The sequence below is a fragment of the Mobula hypostoma genome, chromosome X1 (genome assembly GCF_963921235.1).
Source record: "Mobula hypostoma chromosome X1, sMobHyp1.1, whole genome shotgun sequence".
NCBI classification, from domain to species: Eukaryota; Metazoa; Chordata; class Chondrichthyes; order Myliobatiformes; family Myliobatidae; genus Mobula; species Mobula hypostoma.
The window spans coordinates 26,205,509-26,225,581 of NC_086128.1; the positions used below are offsets into that span (position 1 = coordinate 26,205,509).

At 50.2% G+C, this 20,073-nt stretch overlaps 1 protein-coding gene across 5 annotated transcripts in view; it reads right to left on the reverse strand.

Annotated features, from left to right (window-relative positions):
• Window positions 1-1,157: 1,157 nt before the first annotated feature.
• Window positions 1,158-20,073, reverse strand: part of LOC134340337 (la-related protein 4-like) — a 40,914-nt gene continuing 21,998 nt past the window's right edge. For 4 of the 5 annotated variants that reach the window (XM_063037456.1, XM_063037457.1, XM_063037454.1 and 1 more), the window contains 10 exons: window positions 19,022-19,132; window positions 16,101-16,154; window positions 14,969-15,184; window positions 13,333-13,436; window positions 8,178-8,372; window positions 7,540-7,588; window positions 3,998-4,141; window positions 3,499-3,626; window positions 2,303-2,408; window positions 1,158-2,011 (listed from right to left, as the gene is read on the reverse strand). In XM_063037456.1, the coding sequence (XP_062893526.1) occupies window positions 1,781-2,011; window positions 2,303-2,408; window positions 3,499-3,626; window positions 3,998-4,141; window positions 7,540-7,588; window positions 8,178-8,372; window positions 13,333-13,436; window positions 14,969-15,184; window positions 16,101-16,154; window positions 19,022-19,132 (1,338 nt within the window). In that variant the 3' untranslated portion in view covers window positions 1,158-1,780. The remainder of the gene's footprint in view (window positions 2,012-2,302; window positions 2,409-3,498; window positions 3,627-3,997; window positions 4,142-7,539; window positions 7,589-8,177; window positions 8,373-13,332; window positions 13,437-14,968; window positions 15,185-16,100; window positions 16,155-19,021; window positions 19,133-20,073) is intronic. The other variant, XM_063037455.1, reaches the window with a different exon arrangement.

Genomic DNA, 20,073 nt, shown 5'->3' on the forward strand with positions numbered 1-20,073 from the left:
AAGGTGGTTAAGAAGGCTTGTGGAATGCTTGCTTTTATTAGTTGAGGCATTGAGTTCAAATGTCAGGAGATTCTGTTACAACTTTATAAAACTCAGGTTAGGCCCCACCTGGAGTATTGCTTACAGTTCTTGTCACCCCACTATAGGAGAGGGTGCAGAAGTAGTTTACAAGGATGCTGCCCAGTTTATATGGCATGTGATATCACGAGTCTGGATAAATGAGTTGTTTTCTTTGGAACCTCAGAGGCTGAGGAGAGATCTGATGGAGGTTTACAAGATTGAGAGGCATAGATAGAAATAGAAATATATAAAATAATTAACTAGCACAAAAAGAGAACAAAAAAGAAAACAAAAGTAGTGAGGTAGACAGTTCAATGTCCATACAAAAATTAGATGGCAGAGGGGAAGAAGCTATTCCTGAAATGTTGAGTGGATGTCTCCTAGATCGCCTCATTGATGGTAACGACAAGAAGAGGGCATGTCCTAGGTGGTGGGGTCCTTTCTGACAGATTGAGCCTTTTTGTGGCATTGCATTTTGAAGATGTCCTAGATACTGGGGAGGCTAGTGCCCGTGATGGTGCAGGCTAAGTTCACAACTTTCTGCAGCCTTTTCTGATCCTGTCCAGTAGCCCCCCCCATACCAGACGGTGATCTAACCAGTTAGAATGCTCTCCATGGTACGTCTGTCAAATTTTGCTACCTTGGCAGTTATGCCTCCCTCGGCAACTGGATCCTTGACTTTCTGACCACAATCAGTAAGGTAGCATTATCTGTGGTCAGCGCAGATACTATGAGCTAAAGAGCCTGTTCCTGTGCTGCACTGTTCTATGTTTTCTGCAACAGACACAAGATGCTGAAGGAACTCAGCAAGTCTGGCAGCATCTATGGAGGAGAACACAGCCACTGTTTTACACCTGATGAAGGCTTTCAGCCTGAAAAGTTGACTGTTCATTACCCTCCACACATGCAGCCTGACCTAAATTCTTCCATCAGAGTGTTTTGCACCAGATTTCCAGCATCTGCAGAACCTCGTGTTCTCTATAATCCACCAACTGTCTGAGTCATGGCCAGCTGCAGTGTGGCTGGTCTGAGGCACTGGGCTAGAACAAAACTGGTGCACGGTGCAGAATAAGAAACGGAGACAGAGTGAGTGTGGGTGCAGACCAATTTATTGCAGACATCACTCCCCCAATGTACCAGGAGGTCCCAGAGCTATCAATCCTCAGGGATGGGGAAGGGCAGGTGGGGGAAAAGGGAAGAGATGGGGAGGTGTAGTGGTTTAAAGGGGAGCAGTTTGTCAATGGGGAGACTGTTAAACATGGGGGATAGGGTGTTCAATGGGCAGGGAGACTGTTGAACAGGAGGAGGGGGGAGAGGTTTCAATGGGAGTGGGGGTGGGGAGGGTGTCCAAGGGGATGGATTGTTAAGGGCAAGGAGGAAGGGCAGGAAGGAGGGCATTTACAATTCCGGGAGCACAAGGTGGTAAAGAGCATAGTCTGATCCAACAGCATGCCCCTCCCACCCTGATCCCACAGAATTGCATATACACACACCCCTCCCTTCCGAATGCAATTAATCCACCTTCACCTTTGTCCAAAGCACCCCACTCCCCACCAATCAGATCTGTGTATCTTCCTGCCATCCTCTGGGTTGGGAACAGGAGGGGTGGGGAGGGGGAAGAGGAAGAGGTGTCAGGTAGGTTTTTGGTGGGTTTAGGAGATGGAAGGGGAGGGTGGTTCTCAGGGTTGACTCACCCTCCACCCCAACCCTTCCCTCTGGCTCAGTTTCTGGGGGAGGAGTGTGGGCCCCGGGAAAGAGAGCCCTTCCTCCCCACACCTCTTCCCTTTGTCCGCCCGTCCAGCGGGCGGCAGCCTGGAGCCGCTCCCACCGCCAGTGTGGAGGCCGTCCCCTCAGAACGTTCCCCTACCCCCTCATGCCCCTCCCTCAGTGCCTGGGGCTGGGGCAGGGGCAGCTTCTGACACACCTCGGCGTAGCTCAACTTCCGGGGTTCCTGGTGGGGGTGAAGAGGGGAGAGTGGAGAGGTCAGATCAGGTGATGTACCCCCAAACAACCTCCCCCCCACAGCACTTGACAAATTCCCCTCCCATCCTCCTCCCCTCTCTCATCTACCCCAGCCTAGATCCTCCCACCCTCAGCACTTTACTCCCTCCAAAACACCCCCGCACACTCTACTCCAGCATCCCCCTCAACAGCCTCCCACCCTCTGCCCTCTCCATCCACCACGCACACCCTTCCAACCCAGAAGACACCTGCCCAACACCAAACACGGTCCGGTACTCACAGGTGGAGGAGTGACACTGGGCAAAGCAGATGTGGAGCTGACGGACACTGACAGGGCATGGGGAGCAGGACCCACCTCCGCAGCGGGGAGATCTACTGTCGGCAACCTGGGAGAGTAGTGGAAGCGAAATGATGAGCAGGGGTGGGGGTGGGGAGGAGGAAAAAATATAGAGGGGGAAGCAAGAGGGAGAAAGTGAGCAAAAGGTTTAGCGAGAAAGAGCAAGAGGAGGAAGCAGAAGTGAAAGGGGAGGGACAGAGGGAGAGGAGATTGTGTAGGAGTGAGGAGGTAAGGAGAGAGCAGGAGGGGAGGGAAGTGTATGGCAGAAAAAAAAATTTAAATACCAGCTTCCATACACACCCAGATACCCTCCACCTCCAGTCACTCCACTCTTCTCCCAAACAACTCACCATTGAATCGTTCCCTCCTCTCCACCCGACCAACCAAACATTTACACTACCCATTACTCAGTGATGCAGGATAGACCTCTGACTTAATGCAACAGCAACAATGATGGTGTGTCGGGTCTTTCTGAGGGTTGACAGTCAGCCCACGACTGCCAGGCGGTTGATAGTCACAGAGCAGATAGGCCCTTCATCCCAAATGATCAATGCTGAACATTATTCCTTGGCAAGCCAGTCCCAATTGCTCGTGATGGGCCCTCTAAACCTTTTCTATCCATGTACCCGTCCAAGTGCCTTTTAAATACTGTTAATGCTACTGACGTAACCACTTCCTTTGGCAGCTTGTTTCATGCACCAACCACCCTCTGGGTGAAAAATGTGATCTTTAAATCTCCTCCCTCTAACCGTAAACCTATGCCCTCTAGTTCTTCATTCCCAAAATCTGCGAAAAGACTGCACATTTACCATTAGTCCCTAGGTCACCCCTCTGTCTGAGACACGGTGTGGGTCTGACCCAGGGATAGGGAGACGGGAACTGTGCACGGTACTCCCGGTGTGAGTCTGACCCAGGGATAGGGAGACGGGAACTGTGCACGGTGCTCCTGGTGTGGGTCTGGCCCAGGGACAGAGAGACGGGAACTGTGCACGGTGCTCCGGGTGTGGGTCTGATGGAGATAGGGAGACAGGAATTGTGCACGGTGCTCCCGGTGTGGCTCTGACCCAGGGAAGTGGAAGAGTGGTCTCAGCTGCAGTTCCAGATTATGTCTTGTTCCCCAGAGTGCACCTGCTCCATACCTGTCCACTGTTTCTGATTGTGCCATTGGATTGCAGGTGGAAGACTCCACTGGCTGAGGCATCGCAGCAACGTGTGTTGGATTTGTGACTGACCCTGGTGGACTCATTAGTGAGTCCTTACACTGATCCTAGAGAAAGAGGAACATAGTAAGTCATGCAACATGGAAAAAGCCCTTTGGCCCAACTCATTCATGCTGACCAAGATGCCCATCTACTGAGTTCCTTCTGCTCGTATTTGGCACATATCCCTCTGGAACTTTTCTATCCATGGAACAGTTCAATGTTGTTAACGTATCTGCCTCAACCTGGCAGCTTGTGCCATATACAAACCACTTGCAGGGTGAAAAGTTGCCCCTCAGGTCGAAGGGGCTCTGATGAAACAGAGCAGTGACAAGAGAATGAAGGGCTTATTCCTCTATATGTATCATGCAGAATACTACCCACTAATGACAACCCAGAGTCAGACAGACACATCGACAGACGGAGCTTCAGACACTACCTTACTCCGGCCTTTAACAACATCGGCCATCCTGTTCTGTAAGTGTGGCTCAGCCTGTGAGGTATGGACAGACCCCGGGAGTGGGGGGAAGTTAGACAGCTCCAGGTCAACCTTCTGCGCTGGATTTTCTGTCGACAGGGTCTTCTGTGGAAGGAAGTCACTAATCAGGAACACTTCACAACGGGGTCTGTCACTGTGAAACACCGGGGTACGGTACCGGTGGGGACGGGTCTGTCGATGTATAACACTGGGGTATAGTACCGGTGGGGACGGGCCTGTCACTGTGAAACACTGGGGTACGGTACCGGTGGGGACGGGTCTGTCGATGTATAACACTGGGGTACAGTACCGGTGGGGACGGGCCTGTCACTGTGAAACACCGGAGCACGGTACCGGTGGCGACGGGTCTGTCGACGTATAACACTGGGGTACGGTACCGGTGGGGACGGGCCTGTCACTGTGTAACACCGGGGTACGGGGTACGGTACCGGTGGGGATGTGTCTGTCACTGTATAACACCGGGGTACGGTACCGGTGGGGATGTGTCTGTCACTGTATAACACTGGGGTACGGTACTGGTGGGGACGGGTCTGTCACTGTATAACACCGGGGTATGGTACCGGTGGGGACGGGTCTGTCACTGTGTAACACCGGGGTATGGTACCGGTGGGGACGGGTCTGTCACTGTGTAACACCGGGGTATGGTACCGGTGGGGACGGGCCTGTCACTGTGTAACACCGGGTTATGGTACCGGTGGGGATGTGTCTGTCACTGTATAACACTGGGGTACGGTACTGGTGGGGACGGGTCTGTCACTGTATAACACCGGGGTATGGTACCGGTGGGGATGGGCCTGTCACTGTGTAACACCAGGGTATGGTACCGGTGGGGATGTGTCTGTCACTGTGTAACACCGGGGTACAGTACCGGTGGGGACGGGTCTGTCACTGTGTAACACCGGGGTACAGTACCGGTGGGGACGGGTCTGTCACTGTGTAACACCAGGGTACGGTACTGGTGGGGACGGGTCTGTCACTGTGTAACACCGGGGTACGGTACCGGTGGCGACGGGCCTGTCACTGTGTAACACTGGGGTATGGTACCGGTGGGGACGGGTCTGTCACTGCGTAACACCGGGGTACAGTACCGGTGGGGACGGGTCTGTCACTGTATAACACCGGGGTACAGTACCGGTGGGGACGGGTCTGTCACAGTGTAACACCGGGGTACAGTACCGGTGGGGACGGGTCTGTCACTGTATAACACCGGGGTACAGTACCGGTGGGGACAGGTCTGTCACTGTATAACACTGGGGTACAGTACCGGTGGGGACGGGTCTGTCACTGTATAACACTGGGGTACGGTACTGGTGGGGACGGGTCTGTCACTGTATAACACCGGGGTATGGTACCGGTGGGGACGGGTCTGTCACTGTATGACACCGGGGTACGGTACTGGTGGGGATGGGTCTGTCACTGTGTAACACCGGGGTACGGTACCGGTGGGGACGGGTCTGTCACTGTATGACACCGGGGTACAGTACCGGTGGGGACGGGTCTGTCACTGTGTAACACCGGGGTACGGTACCGGTGGGGATGTGTCTGTCACTGTGTAACACCGGGGTACAGTACCGGTGGGGATGTGTCTGTCACTGTGTAACACCGGGGTACAGTACCGGTGGGGACGGGTCTGTCACTGTGTAACACCGGGGTACAGTACCGGTGGGGACGGGTCTGTCACTGTATAACACCGGGGTACAGTACCGGTGGGGACGGGTCTGTCACTGTGTAACACCGGGGTACAGTACCGGTGGGGACGGGTCTGTCACTGTATAACACCGGGGTACAGTACCGGTGGGGACAGGTCTGTCACTGTATAACACCGGGGTACAGTACCGGTGGGGACGGGTCTGTCACTGTATAACACGGGGGTACGGTACTGGTGGGGACGGGTCTGTCACTGTATAACACCGGGGTATGGTACCGGTGGGGACGGGTCTGTCACTGTATGACACCGGGGTACAGTACCGGTGGGGACGGGTCTGTCACTGTGTAACACCAGGGTACGGTACCGGTGGGGACGGGCCTGTCACTGTGTAACACCGGGGTATGGTACCGGTGGGGATGTGTCTGTCACTGTGTAACACCGGAGTACAGTACCGGTGGGGACGGGTCTGTCACTGTGTAACACCGGGGTACAGTACCGGTGGGGACGGGTCTGTCACTGTGTAACACCGGGGTACGGGGTACGGTACCGGTGGGGACGGGTCTGTCACTGTGTGACACCGGGGTACGGGGTACGGTACCGGTGGGGACGGGTCTGTCACTGTGTAACACTGGGGTATGGTACCGGTGGGGATGTGTCTGTCACTGTATAACACTGGGGTACAGTACCGGTGGGGACGGGTCTGTCACTGTATAACACCGGGGTACAGTACCGGTGGGGACGGGTCTGTCACTGTGTAATACCGGGGTATGGTACCGGTGGGGACAGGTCTGTCACTGTGCAACACTGGGGTACGGTACCGGTGGGGACGGGTCTGTCACTGTGTAACACCGGGGTATGGTACCGGTGGGGATGTGTCTGTCACTGTGTAACACCGGGGTACAGTACCGGTGGGGACGGGTCTGTCACTGTGTAACACCGGGGTACGGGGTACGGTACCGGTGGGGACGGGTCTGTCACTGTATGACACCGGGGTACGGGGTACGGTACCGGTGGGGACGGGTCTGTCACTGTGTGACACCGGGGTACGGGGTACGGTACCGGTGGGGACGGGTCTGTCACTGTGTAACACCGGGGTACAGTACCGGTGGGGACGGGTCTGTCACTGTGTGACACCGGGGTACAGGGTACGGTACCAGTGGGGACGGGTCTGTCACTGTACAACACCAGGGTACGGTACCGGTGGGGACGGGTCTGTCACTGTATAACACCGGGGTATGGTACCGGTGGGGACGGGTCTGTCACTGTGTGACACCGGGGTACAGGGTACGGTACCGGTGGGGATGGGTCTGTCACTGTATAACACTGGGGTACAGTACCGGTGGGGACGGGTCTGTCACTGTGTGACACCGGGGTACGGTACCGGTGGGGACGGGTCTGTCACTGTGTGACAGCGGGGTACGGGGTACGGTACCGGTGGGGACGGGTCTGTCACTGTGTGACACCGGGGTACAGGGTACGGTACCGGTGGGGACGGGTCTGTCACTGTGTGACACCGGGGTACGGGGTATGGTACCGGTGGGGATGGGTCTGTCACTGTATAACACCGGGGTATGGTACCGGTGGGGACGGGTCTGTCACTGTGTGACACCGGGGTACAGGGTACAGTACCAGTGGGGACGGGTCTGTCACTGTGTAACACCGGGGTACAGTACCGGTGGGGACGGGTCTGTCACTGTGTAACACCGGGGTACAGTACCGGTGGGGACGGGTCTGTCACTGTGTGACACCGGGGTACGGGGTACGGTACCGGTGGGGACGGGTCTGTCACTGTGTAACACCGGGGTACGGTACTAGCAGTTCCAATTTTACTCACCAGCATTCTGTTCTCTTCCCTTCTTTTTCGACCACGGTACGCACCTCGCCTGGGGTAGGACACACCATGTTTAGCAGTGAGTTACCCCCAGATGAAGTACAGATACAGTTTACAATATCTCCACCTCACAGTCCTACGAAATATCCCTGGGGTCAGACACAGAGTGAATCTCCCTCCACATTGTCCCATCACACACTCCCAGGGTCAGACACAGAGTGAATCTCCCTCCACACTGTCCTATCACCCACTCCCGGGGTCAGACACAGAGTGAATCTCCCTCCACACTGTCCCATCACACACTCCCAGGGTCAGACACAGAGTGAATCTCACTCCACACCGTCCCATCACACACTCCCAGGGTCAGACACAGAGTGAATCTCCCTCCACACTGTCCCATCACACACCCCCGGGGTCAGACACAGAGTGAATCTCCCTCCACACTGTCCCATCACACACTCCCAGGGTCAGACACAGAGTGAATCTCCCTCCACACTGTCCCATCACACACTCCCAGGGTCAGACACAGAGTGACGATTTCTCCACGCTGTCCTATCACACGCCTCCGGGGTTCGGATACAGCATTCATTCCCTGGGTGTTGAATAGATGTAGATGACTGCTGATTCCAGGATTCTCTCACCTTCCTCTGATACCTGATTCCACACTGTGAGTCATTCCCCGAGGGAGTGAATCCCTCTTCTCGTAGTCTGCCACTTCGTTGTCTTCACTGGCACAGGCCTGAGGGGAGAGTCCGCTCACCTCTTCCTCTGCTATAGAGCAGCCTCTCAACCCTTCCAGGTACCCACTCCGCACACTGAACTTTCCTTGGAACCTGCTGAAGAGAGGGAACTCAGTCAGGGTTTAGCGCCTACATTCAATGAGAACTCTACGTCCTCTCCCAACCCACACCCCTGCCCCTGGTTTCACCATTCATTCATCATCCATTGCTTTACACTCTATGGAGTTGCTTTAAGTCTACACTGGAGTGGCGGGTTGGGGTAAGTTGGCAGTAACATCAAACAGTGAATAATACAGCAGGGCATCACGCCCTTCGGCCCTGAATGTTGTACTAAACTAATTACATGCCTAATTAAAGCAGTCTTGTTCTGCTTACACAATGTCCACGTCCCTCGATTCCTGCACATTCACGCACCGAGAGTCTCTTGAACACCTCTATCATGCCAGCCTCCATCATCATCATCATCTGAGTGCCATCCTGGGCATCAACATCTCTGAAGATCCCTCCTGGGTCCAACATATTGATAGAATTACAAAGAAGGCATGCTAGAGGCTATACTTCATTTGGAGTTTGAGGAGATTTGATATGTCACCAAATCCTCAAGCAAATTTCCATCGATGTACAGTGGAAAGTACTAGGACTGGTTGCATCACCACCTGGTGTGGAGGCTCTAGTGCCAAGGATCACAAGAGTCTGCAGATGGTTGTAAACTCAGCCAGATCCATCACAGGGACAACCCTCACAAACATTGAGGAGCAGGCATCATCCATCACCAAGAACTCTCACCATCCGGGGTATGTCATTTTCTTATTACTACCTTCAGGGAGGAGGGATGGGAGTCTGAAGACAAACACTCGATCCTCTGCCATCTGATTTCTGAACTGTTCATGAACCAACAAACACTAACTCACTAATTTGCTTTCTCATTGCACAATTTATTTTTATGTTTCTTTTGTATGGCATAGTATTTTTTATGCCTAGTATTCTACTGCTGCTGCAAAGCAACAAATTTTATGACATAAGCCAGTGATAATAAACCTGTTTCTGACTGCCTCTTTCGTATCTGCCTCCACCACCATTCCTGGCAGCACAACCCAGACACCCACCACTCTCTGTAGAATTTACTCCCTCTCACCTTAAATACATGCTCTCTGGTACCAGACATTTCAAACCTGGCAGAGAAAGATACCAGCTCTCTACTCTATCTGTGCCTCTCAATCTTATAAACTTCCATCTCCCCTCAGCCTCCTTCACTCCAGAGAAAACAACCCAAGTTCATCCAACCTCTCCTTATAGCTCAAACTCTGTAATCCAGGTAACGTGCTGGTGATCCTCTTCTGCACCCTCTCCAAAGTCTTCACATCCTTCCTGTAATGGGGTGACCAGGACACCTAGACTGACCTGTCCTGTGCACAGACCGTAGGTGCGATGGCAAGGAAAGCAGTTCTTGAATCAACTTGTGCAAGATCAGGTGCTATGTGTGAAGTTTTGGCCTTGATTACTGGGGGATTAAGCTCAAGAGCTGAGGTAATGTTGCAGCTCTATAAACCCTTGGTTAGACCACACTTGGAGTATGTGTGTTCAGTTCTGGTCATCTCATGATAGGAGGGATGTGGAAGCTTTAGAGAGGTTGCAGAGATTTACTATGGTGCTGGCTGAATTAGAGAATATGTCTTATGAAGATATGCTGAGCGAGTTAGGGCTTTTCCCTTTGGAGCGAAGAAAGATGAGAGGTGACAAGTTGATAAGAGGAATAATGTGGACAGCCAGAGAATTATTCCCAGGGCAGAAATGGCAAATATGAGGTAACTGGAGGAAAGTATGGGAGGATGTCAGAGGCTTTTTTTTTAAAATACAGAGAGTGGTGAGTGCATGGATCGTCCTGCCAGGGTGGTGGTTGAGGCATAGATTTGGGACATTTAAGTGACTCTTAAATAGGTACAAGGATGAAAGAAAGATGGAGGGCTATGTGGAAGGGAAGCATCAGATTGATCATGGAGTAGGTTGAAAGGTAAGCACATCATGGGACGAAGGGCCTGCAATGTGCTGTACTGTTCTATGTTCTGCAACTCTAATCACTGACTCAGGAGGTTTGGAAACTACGAACATAGAATATAGAGTATTCTGACCAGTTGCAAAGTGGCATTTACTGTCATAATGAAAAACTTGCTTGCAGCAGCATCACAGACACATAGCTTCAGACACAACATTCACACAGAAAACAAATTAAGACACAATATTTATAAGAAAGAGCAATTAGAACAAAAAGCACAACCTCTATTGTAGTACAAAGTGGTCACAGTGTTGCTGTACTGAGGAAGTGATCAGGGTTGTGCCGGTTGGTTCAGGAACCGAATGTTTGAAGGAAAGTAGCTGTTCCTGAACCTGGTGGTGTGGGAATTCAGGCTTCTGTACCTCCTGCCCGATGGGAGCTGTTCATGGTCTGGTATGGCAATTCAAATGCGCAGAACGTAAGAAGCTGCAGAGAGTTGTGTACTCAGCCCAATACATCACGGACACATCCTTCCCCACCATCAGTAGTATCTACAGGAGGCACTGCCTCAAGAATGCAATATCCATCAAAGATCCCCACCATCCAGGCCACGCCATCTTCTCACAGCTCCTATTTTTGAGGAAGTCAAATGTAAGGGGAAAGTGTACAGTTAATGGCAGGACCTTGAGGAGCATTGATATACAGAGATATCTTGGGGTACAAGTTCATAACTTCCTTAAAGTGGCAACACAAGTTGATAGGGTAGTGAAAGGGGTGTATAGCACACTATTTGTCAAGGGGGAGTACAAAAGTTGGGAAGTCAACATTCAAAGTAATGATCAAGAAGCATTCATACAGGGAGATAAGGACCACAGGCAAGCAGAGGGGATCAGACTGACTGGTAAGGTCTCATTGGGAATACTGTGTGCAGTTCTGGTCCCTGTACTTCAGCCAGGACGTGACACCACTGAGGAAGTGCAGAGGAGATTCCTTGGGTTCACTGGCACCCAGGGAGAGTGCTGGCATCAGATCATTTCTGCCTTTTTAGACCTCTGCAGATAGATAAGTCAGAGAAGAGTGTTGTCCAAATGAGGACAAGTGGAATTAGTGTAGGTGAGTAAAAAAAGGTAAACAGGAAAGTGGTGGGCTTAGAGTCGAAACCATTCTAAGGTATAAATTGACTACACTATCATGTTGACATAATTATGAAGCAAAAGTGTGTCAGGGTAGGAAGGAGATGGACACCCAAACACTTTGAAGTGTTCTACTGGAATCACAGCTCACACAAGCCTGCATTAATGACACAATGTATACACCGTCCTCACCAGCTTGTCTATGCTGCCACCTTCAGGGATGTCTGGACTTGCACATCCACGTCCCTCTGTTCTTCAGTACTCCCCACCATTTGCGATGAGCTTCTTACCCTTGTCTCTCTGTCCCAACACTCTCAGCTATTCACAGAGTCCTACCCTTCTACCCCCAGGTCCCCCTGTCCTGCGACAGTCCCTACGCTTCACAGTGTGTGTCCTACCCTTGTACACAGAGTACCCTCTGACCCTTGACACCCCCCCCCACCCTTCAGTGTGTCCTACCTTTGTACCCCGAAGTTACTCTGTTCGTTAACACTTGCCTGGATCCAAGATGGACTCAAGAACTCAACACCATCCAACACAATAACTGGCTCGATCAGTACCTCATCCATAAATCATCCGACCACACACCGAATCAGCAGTTTGGACCATTGACATAACACACTACAGCAAGTCAACAAGACTCAGGCAGCACCTTCCAACCCTACCACCTCTACAAGTGGTAAGGCCAAGGGCAGCAAAATCAGCGTTCCTTCACCATCACTGGTTCAAGATCCTGGAACTCCCTCCCTCACAGCCCTCTGAGAATCCCCACAGCTAAAGAACTGCCGTGGTTCCAGATGACAGCTCACCACAACCTTCCCAAGGGTAACCTTCTTTATCCACGCACCTGTCCAAGTGCCTTTGAAATGTTAGTGTACCTGGCTTAACCACTTCCTCTGGCAGCTCGTTCCGTATAGAAACCACCCTCTGGGTGAAGAAGTTGCCATAGACCTGTTCCTCTAGTTCTTGATTCTCCAACCCTGGGGAAAAGACTGTGTAGAAATCCATATCCCTCATGACTTTATGCACCTAAAAATCATCTCACTTTCATTCTTCTACACTTCAGTTATCAAGCCTCAACCTCTCTCTGTAACTTTGTCCCTTAAGTCCTGGTAACATCCTCGTAAATCTCCTCTGCACACTTTCCAGGGTGGAAATGGCTAACACCAGGGGGCATAATTTTAAAGTGATGAGAGGAAAGTGTAGGAGGTGTCAGTGGCAAGTTAAACAGAAAATGGTGTATGCGTAGAATGCCCTGCCAGGGGTGGTGGTTGCGGCAGATACATTTAGGGACATTTAAGAGACTTTTAGATAGGTATATGGGTGATAGAAAAAAAGGGGTACACAAGAGGGAAGGGTTAGATCAAGCATAGAGTAGATTATAAGGTTCACAAAACACTGTGGGTTGAAAGGTCTATACTGATGTGCTATGGTCGATGCACGGCACATAATATAAAATCTTCACACAGCAACTCCCCAGTCCATTCAGACTCCTGTAATCCATTCACCAAGGGGTTGGTTAACCAGTCTACCTTGTGTGGGGTGCATATGGGCCCCAGAGGAACATTGGGGTGTTTTTTTTTGGGGGGGGGGAATTCTGAAGTAGCCCTCAGATCTCATAATCTTGTGGGTCATTGGGTGGGGAAATCCCAGAACAGAGCTGTAGAGGGGTGAATGAGAGGTGGAGGGGGAAAGGAGAATGGGGAGTGGTAAATGGGGGAGGGGTGAATGGGGAGTGGAGGGGGAGGGGTGAATGGGGAGTGGTGAATGGGGGAGAGGAGGAAAGACTCCACGGCTCAGTCTGCAGATCCCTTTGGCCCTCCCAGCGCGGTACTGATCATCACAGGGCTCTCCAGAGAAGGGGTGCGGACAGGGACCAGGGTGAAAGTGTGCACTCAACTCCCCCACCCGCCACACAAGCAGTCCTCACCGGTTTCTGTGGTAGGGCCGGACGTGACCCAGAGTTGAGTTGGTGGACTTGAATCCTTTGGCCGAGGAGAATCCGTTCACAAAACAGCTGTTGGGAAGTGGAGCCTGTTGAGCGGAAAGAAACAATTAGCAACCAACGTACTGGGAAGACAGGTAAAAGCAGAGGGACCCCGGGAGTATGCCATGGGACAGTTTAGAGGGAGATTCACTCTGTGTCTGACCCTGGGAGTGTGTGATGGGACAGTGTGGAGGGAGATTCACTCTGTGTCTGACCCTGGGATTGTGTGATGGGACAGTGTGGAGGGAGATTCACTCTGTGTCTGACCCTGAGAGTGTGTGATGGGACAGTGTGGAGGGAGATTCACTCTGTGTCTGACCCTGGGAGTGTGTGATGGGACAGTGTGGAGGGAGATTTACTCTGTGTCTGACCCCGGGAGTGTGTGATGGGATGGTGTGGAGGGAGATTCACTCTGTGTCTGACCCTGGGAGTGTGTGATGCGACAGTGTGGAGGGAGATTCACTCTGTGTCTGACCCTGGGAGTGTGTGATGGGATGGTGTAGAGGGAGATTCACTCTGTGTCTGACCACGGGAGTGTGTGAATGGACGGTGTGGAGGGAGATTCACTCTGTGTCTGACCCTGGGAGTGTGTGATGGGATGGTATGGAGGGAGATTCACTCTGTGTCTGACTCTGGGAGTGTGTGATGGGATGGTGTGGAGGGAGATTCACTCTGTGTCTGACCCTGGGAGTGTGTGATAGGACAGTGTGGAGGGAGATTCACTCTGTGTCTGACCCTGGGAGTGTGTGATGGGATGGTGTGGAGGGAGATTCACTCTGTGTCTGACTCTGGGAGTGTGTGAATGGACGGTGTGGAGGGAGATTCACTCTGTGTCTGACCCTGGGAGTGTGTGATGGGACAGTATGGAGGGAGATTCACTCTGTGTCTGACCCCGGGAGTGTGTGATGGGACGGTGTGGAGGGAGATTCACTCTGTGTCTGACCCTGGGAGTGTGTGATGCGACAGTGTGGAGGGAGATTCACTCTGTGTCTGACCCTGGGAGTGTGTGATGGGACAGTGTGGAGGGAGATTCACTCTGTGTCTGACCCTGGGAGTGTGTGATGGGATGGTGTGGAGGGAGATTCACTCTGTGTCTGACCACCGGAGTGTGTGAATGGACGGTGTGGAGGGAGATTCACTCTGTGTCTGACCCTGGGAGTGTGTGATGGGATGGTATGGAGGGAGATTCACTCTGTGTCTGACTCTGGGAGTGTGTGATGGGATGGTGTGGAGGGAGATTCACTCTGTGTCTGACCCTGGGAGTGTGTGATAGGACAGTGTGGAGGGAGATTCACTCTGTGTCTGACCCTGGGAGTGTGTGATGGGATGGTGTGGAGGGAGATTCACTCTGTGTCTGACTCTGGGAGTGTGTGAATGGACGGTGTGGAGGGAGATTCACTCTGTGTCTGACCCTGGGAGTGTGTGATGGGATGGTGTGGAGGGAGATTCACTCTGTGTCTGACTCTGGGAGTGTGTGATGGGATGGTGTGGAGGGAGATTCACTCGGTGTCTCACCCTGGGAGTGTGTGATGGGACAGTGTGGAGGGAATCCCCACACATTTACTAGTTTTCTCCTTACCAAGGGTGTCTCGAAGTAGGGCTGGCTAGCTGTCCATGGCTGGGGCATGGCACTGTAGACAGGGTAGTGCTGCTGAGTACTGAACACCGGCTGCAGATACAGCTGGGGGGGAAAGGCTTGCTGACCGTGCAGGGGGTATACCCCCCCCTCTAATCCCCTATAGCCATTCTTTGGAAAGAAGGTGTTGATGGCCATGGGTTTCGCCTTTATCCGTGCCTGTTTAGGGGTTGGGGGGAGGAAGAAAAGAGAAGAACAGCTGGGATGGTTAACATGGACCTTAATCTCTGTGGATACCAAACTTTTATTTTGTCCCCCTTTTGCAACTCAGTTCCTCTCACACACACCTCCCTTCCAGCACCCTTTCTCCAATGCCCCATGCACTCCATCTGCTTACTCACCCACCCATACACACTCCTCTTTCACTGGGTCCCTCCCCCACCTCCCTGATTTGGTTCCATGCTCCACCTGCACCAAGGAAATCATTCTGTCTGGATGCCTCACGGCTTGGTACGGCAACCGCTCTGCCCGTGACCACAAGAAACCGCAGAGAGTTGTGGACACAGCTCAGCACATCACAGAAACCAGCCTCCCCTCCATGGACTGTCTACACTTCTCACTGTCTCAGGAAAACAGCCAGAATAACCAAAGATCCCACCCACCCGGACATTCCCTCTTCTCCCCCCACCTCCCATCGGGCAGAAGATACAAAAGCCTGAAAGTACATATCACCAGGCTCAAGGACAGTTTCTACTCCACTGTTATCATACTCTTGAACGGACATCTTGTACAAAAAGGTGGACTCTTGGTTGGCCTTGCAATCTATCTTATGACCTTGTACTTTATTGTCTACCTGCACTTTCTCTGTAACTGTGACACTTTATTCTGCATTCTGTTATTGTTTTACCTTGTTCTACCTCAATACACTGTGTAATGATCCGATCTGTATGAACAGCATACAAGGGAAGTTTTGCACTATCTTGATACACGTGGCAATAATAAAGCAACTCCAATCCGTAAAGGAAAATGAACAGGGATAGGATATGAAAGTTTTTAAGATAGAAATCTGCCCCACGAGATCCTGTTAAATGTCACCCTGTCCCAGCTCTGGCATCTACAAGGATGGGGCACTCACCAGGATTGGCTTTCCCTGAAAGGTCTTCACTTCCTCACGCAGATATCGAAAGGCCTGTTTGGGGGGGGGGAGTAGGAGAGAGGGTGTGTGTGTGTGGGGGACAGAGACACACACACGAAACACAGAGGCACAGCAGTGGAGGGGTGTGGGGTGAAAGACAAATCACAAATCATATATACTCACTGTCAATACCATTACTGTCAACACCATTGCACCTCCTTCAAGCCTCAAAGGAATCTCAGAGAACAGGGCAACCATATGGTGCGAAGTGGGGTAGGGGAGCAATGGACAGAATTTGGGAAGGTTAATGAGGTAGAGTAGGGGTCGCCAACCCTTCGATCTTTGAGACTTTCCCAGTAGATCCCGAAGAAAAATGAAAAATAAATACACAAATACTGTTGTAATGTGAGCATTATAAAAGTAAGTAATACTAATTCGGATAATGGTAATATAGCAATACTTTTTGCTACAAAGCTGTTTGTAAAGAGAGATTGTTTCCGGGTTGCGGGGGTTTAGTTCCGTTCTTTCTGCCCAGTGCACGTGTGTAGTTCCCCCACCATGAACTGCATTTTCAGCGTAGCTTGTGCTGCATCAAAGTGACCAATTAAATTAGATAAGAATACAGACTGTCGCAAACATCAATATACGGCAGTGTCCCCAACCTCTGGGCCCCGAAGCATGCAGGGGTGCAGCGGTAGTTGGGATGCACACAGCACATCTTTAAGAAAAAAAGCCGAAATAAACAAGCTAATTAATGAGGTGAATGTCGGCTCAGATCAGAGGCGATGCAATCGGCACTCGCTCGTGATATCGATAACATGGCGGAGGCTCCACGAAAGAAGGCAAAAACATACAACTTCCATCCAGAATGGGAAGAGGAATTTCTATTGACCTTGGTGAAAGACAAGTGTGTATGTATGTTGTGCCACCAAACACAAGCACTGACTAAAAGAGGGACTCTGGAGCGGCACCACAACACCAACCACCAGGAATTTAAAGACACCTACCCCCCAAAGAGTGCAATTCGTGCCTGGAAAGTTGAGGAGCTGAAATTGGGGTTGAAGGCCCAGCAATCGTTTTTCACAAAACATGCTGCTCAAAATAAGGCTGTTATTGAAGCATCATGTCGTGTAAGTCACCTTTTGGCTCAACACAAGAAGCCTTTTACAGATGGCGATTTATTCAAGGAAGCAATGGCCATTACCGCAGAGACTGATTTTAACGACTTTAAAAACAAAAACGACATCACTACCGCAATACATAATATACCGCTTGGCCCTGCAACAGTGACGAGGAGGGTAGAGTCACTGTCAGAGGTTGTGGATCGACAAGTGTTAAAGGACTTGTCACTCTGTGAATATTTTTCACTGCAGTTCAATGAATCCCTGGATATAATGCAAACAGCTCAGCCTGTTGAATTTGTCAGAATGGCTTTCCAGGATTTTACAACAAAGGAGGACTTCCTCACTCTTTTGCAATTAAAGGAAAGAACGAGAGGTGAGGATATTTACAATGAGTTTAAAAAATATATCCATGAAAATGACATCCCCATTCATAAACTGGTGGCAATTACTACTGATGGGGCCGAGCAATGCGCGGTGTGTTTTATAGCACTAAAAGTCAGTGCCTACTTCAGGTCAACTTATCTATGTGAAATTGCATTTTCACAGATGAAAATTATTAAATCTAAGTACAGGAGCTGACTTACTGACAAGACATCCCACTAGGGTTGCCAACTTTCTCACTCCCAAATAAGGGACAAAAGTAGCAGTCAAATACGGGACACTTGGGTTTACCCCGAGAAAGACTACCATGACCATGAAACCTTGCGCGGGCACCTCTGTGCGCCTTTGCATGTGTGATGTGCACATGTGCATACGTGCCGATTTTTTTTCCACACATCGGTTTTGGCTTAATCTTCCTGACTACAGTGTACGTACATTATTTCTACTTTATATAGGCTGTGTATTTATCATATCATTCCTGCTTTTACTATATGTTAGTGTTATTTTAGGTTTTATGTGTTATTTGGTATGATTTGGTAGGTTTTTTTTGGGTCTGGGAACACTCAAAATTTTTTTCCATATAAATTAATGGTAATTGCTTCTTTGGCGTAAAGCATTTCGGCACGAAAGGTTTTATAGAAACGTTCTACCTTAGCGGGGGAAATACGGGACAGTTGGCAATCCTACACCTCACAGACTGGCTGTCTGTAGTTATGAGCCAAATTTCAGGGAACTAGCAGAAAGTATTCAGCCCCAGTCATCACACTGAGTGCAACAGTCAACTTTTATTCATTTATTTTTCCTGTTGAAATAAAATTAAATAATGAAACTTAGAATTAAAGGTGTGAAGTATTGTAATATTCTTAAAGAAAGACAGCTATGGCTTGTTTGATATGCTAGTTACAGTGTTGTTTGAATTAATTTGAAAGTTTGACAAAAGTATTTTGTGTAATTCAAATACAATTCGCCCAAATAAAAGGCCTCAAATTGGAAGTACAATCTGAGCTGTTTTTTCTCTAAACGATTTAGTAGGTAGATCTTGCCTTTCACTGAGGTCAAGGTAGGGGATCTTGGGCTTTAAAAGGTTGGTGACCACTAAGGTAGAGGGAACTAGAAAGGCAGCTGAGGGTAGGGGCAGGGTGTTGAGAACTGAGGTGGGTGGGGGTGAATGGGGTGAGAACTGGGAAGGCGGGTGGGAGGGTGGCAGCGCAAGAAAAACCGAAAATTGGGCAAAGGGGGAAGAGAACTGGGAAGCCAGGCGAGAGTAGGGGCAGGGGGATGAGAACAGGGAAGGAGAGCAAGGGGGTGGGGGAGCACCAGAAAGCGGGCAGGGAAGAAGGACTGGGAAGGCAGTCGGGGGAGGGTGGGAAGGTGGGGTGAGCAGGAGGTGAAATCAGGACCCTGAGCTGAACCTACCTGCTGGGCGTCACTGTCGGTCTGGAACGTGATGTACCAGCTGTTGTTGTGGGCGAACTCACAGTTGATCACATTCGGGCAGCTGTCACTGTTGAATAGTGCTTGGACATCCTGGAAACAGGCATAAAATGGAGGGAGTTAGCAGTTAGAGCAGGAGACGTCCCCTGAGACTGCACACTGCCCCCTCCTTCCCTCAAAATGCACACACCATTCTGTCTGTATAATTGCATTAATGTGCATTTGAGGACACTATCTGCAAGTATCTCTGGAGGGAGAGTCAGATTTATCATTGACCTATGACATCAAAGACATTAAGGACATATATACAGAAATGTGCTGGAAAAGGGCCAGTGACATCATAAAGGATCACACCCACCCTGCTCTCATCAGGACAGAGCCTACATAGAATCCACACCCAAGACAACCAGACTCAAAAACATTCATGTTTCCAAACCAGAAAGGCTGATCAACACCCTATCCACTAATCCACCTCTCCACACCCCAAACCACAATTTATCATTTCTTGTCAGTTTCTTTATGTACAGACACTCGTGGTGTCCAGCATCAGTTTATGGACATACAATGTATATATTATGTTTTTTTTTACTGTATTCTTTATCTTGATGTGTTTTTTGTGCTGCATCAGGTTTAGAGTAACAACCATTTTATTCCCTTTTACACTTGTGTATTGGAAAACCTTAAATAATCTTGAAATTTGTTTTGCAACAGCAGAGTGCATCTCCATGTTAGTTGGAAAGTGTGAATGTATATACACTAAAGTTTGTGAACCCTTTGCAATTGATGAAGATCAGACCACACTTTGAGTAATTAATGCAGAAAACCAGGTAATTGCAAAGGAATCACAAACTTTTTCTTGCAACTGTATCTGTGTTAGTGTGCGCTTGGAAAAAAGTGTGTACGTTCAAAGTAAATTTATTATATGTTACCATATACCACATTAAGGTTCATTTTGTGGACATTGAAATAGAAACAGAAATACAACTGACTTTTCAAAAAGACCATGCATAAACATATACTGAAATAACTAAGAT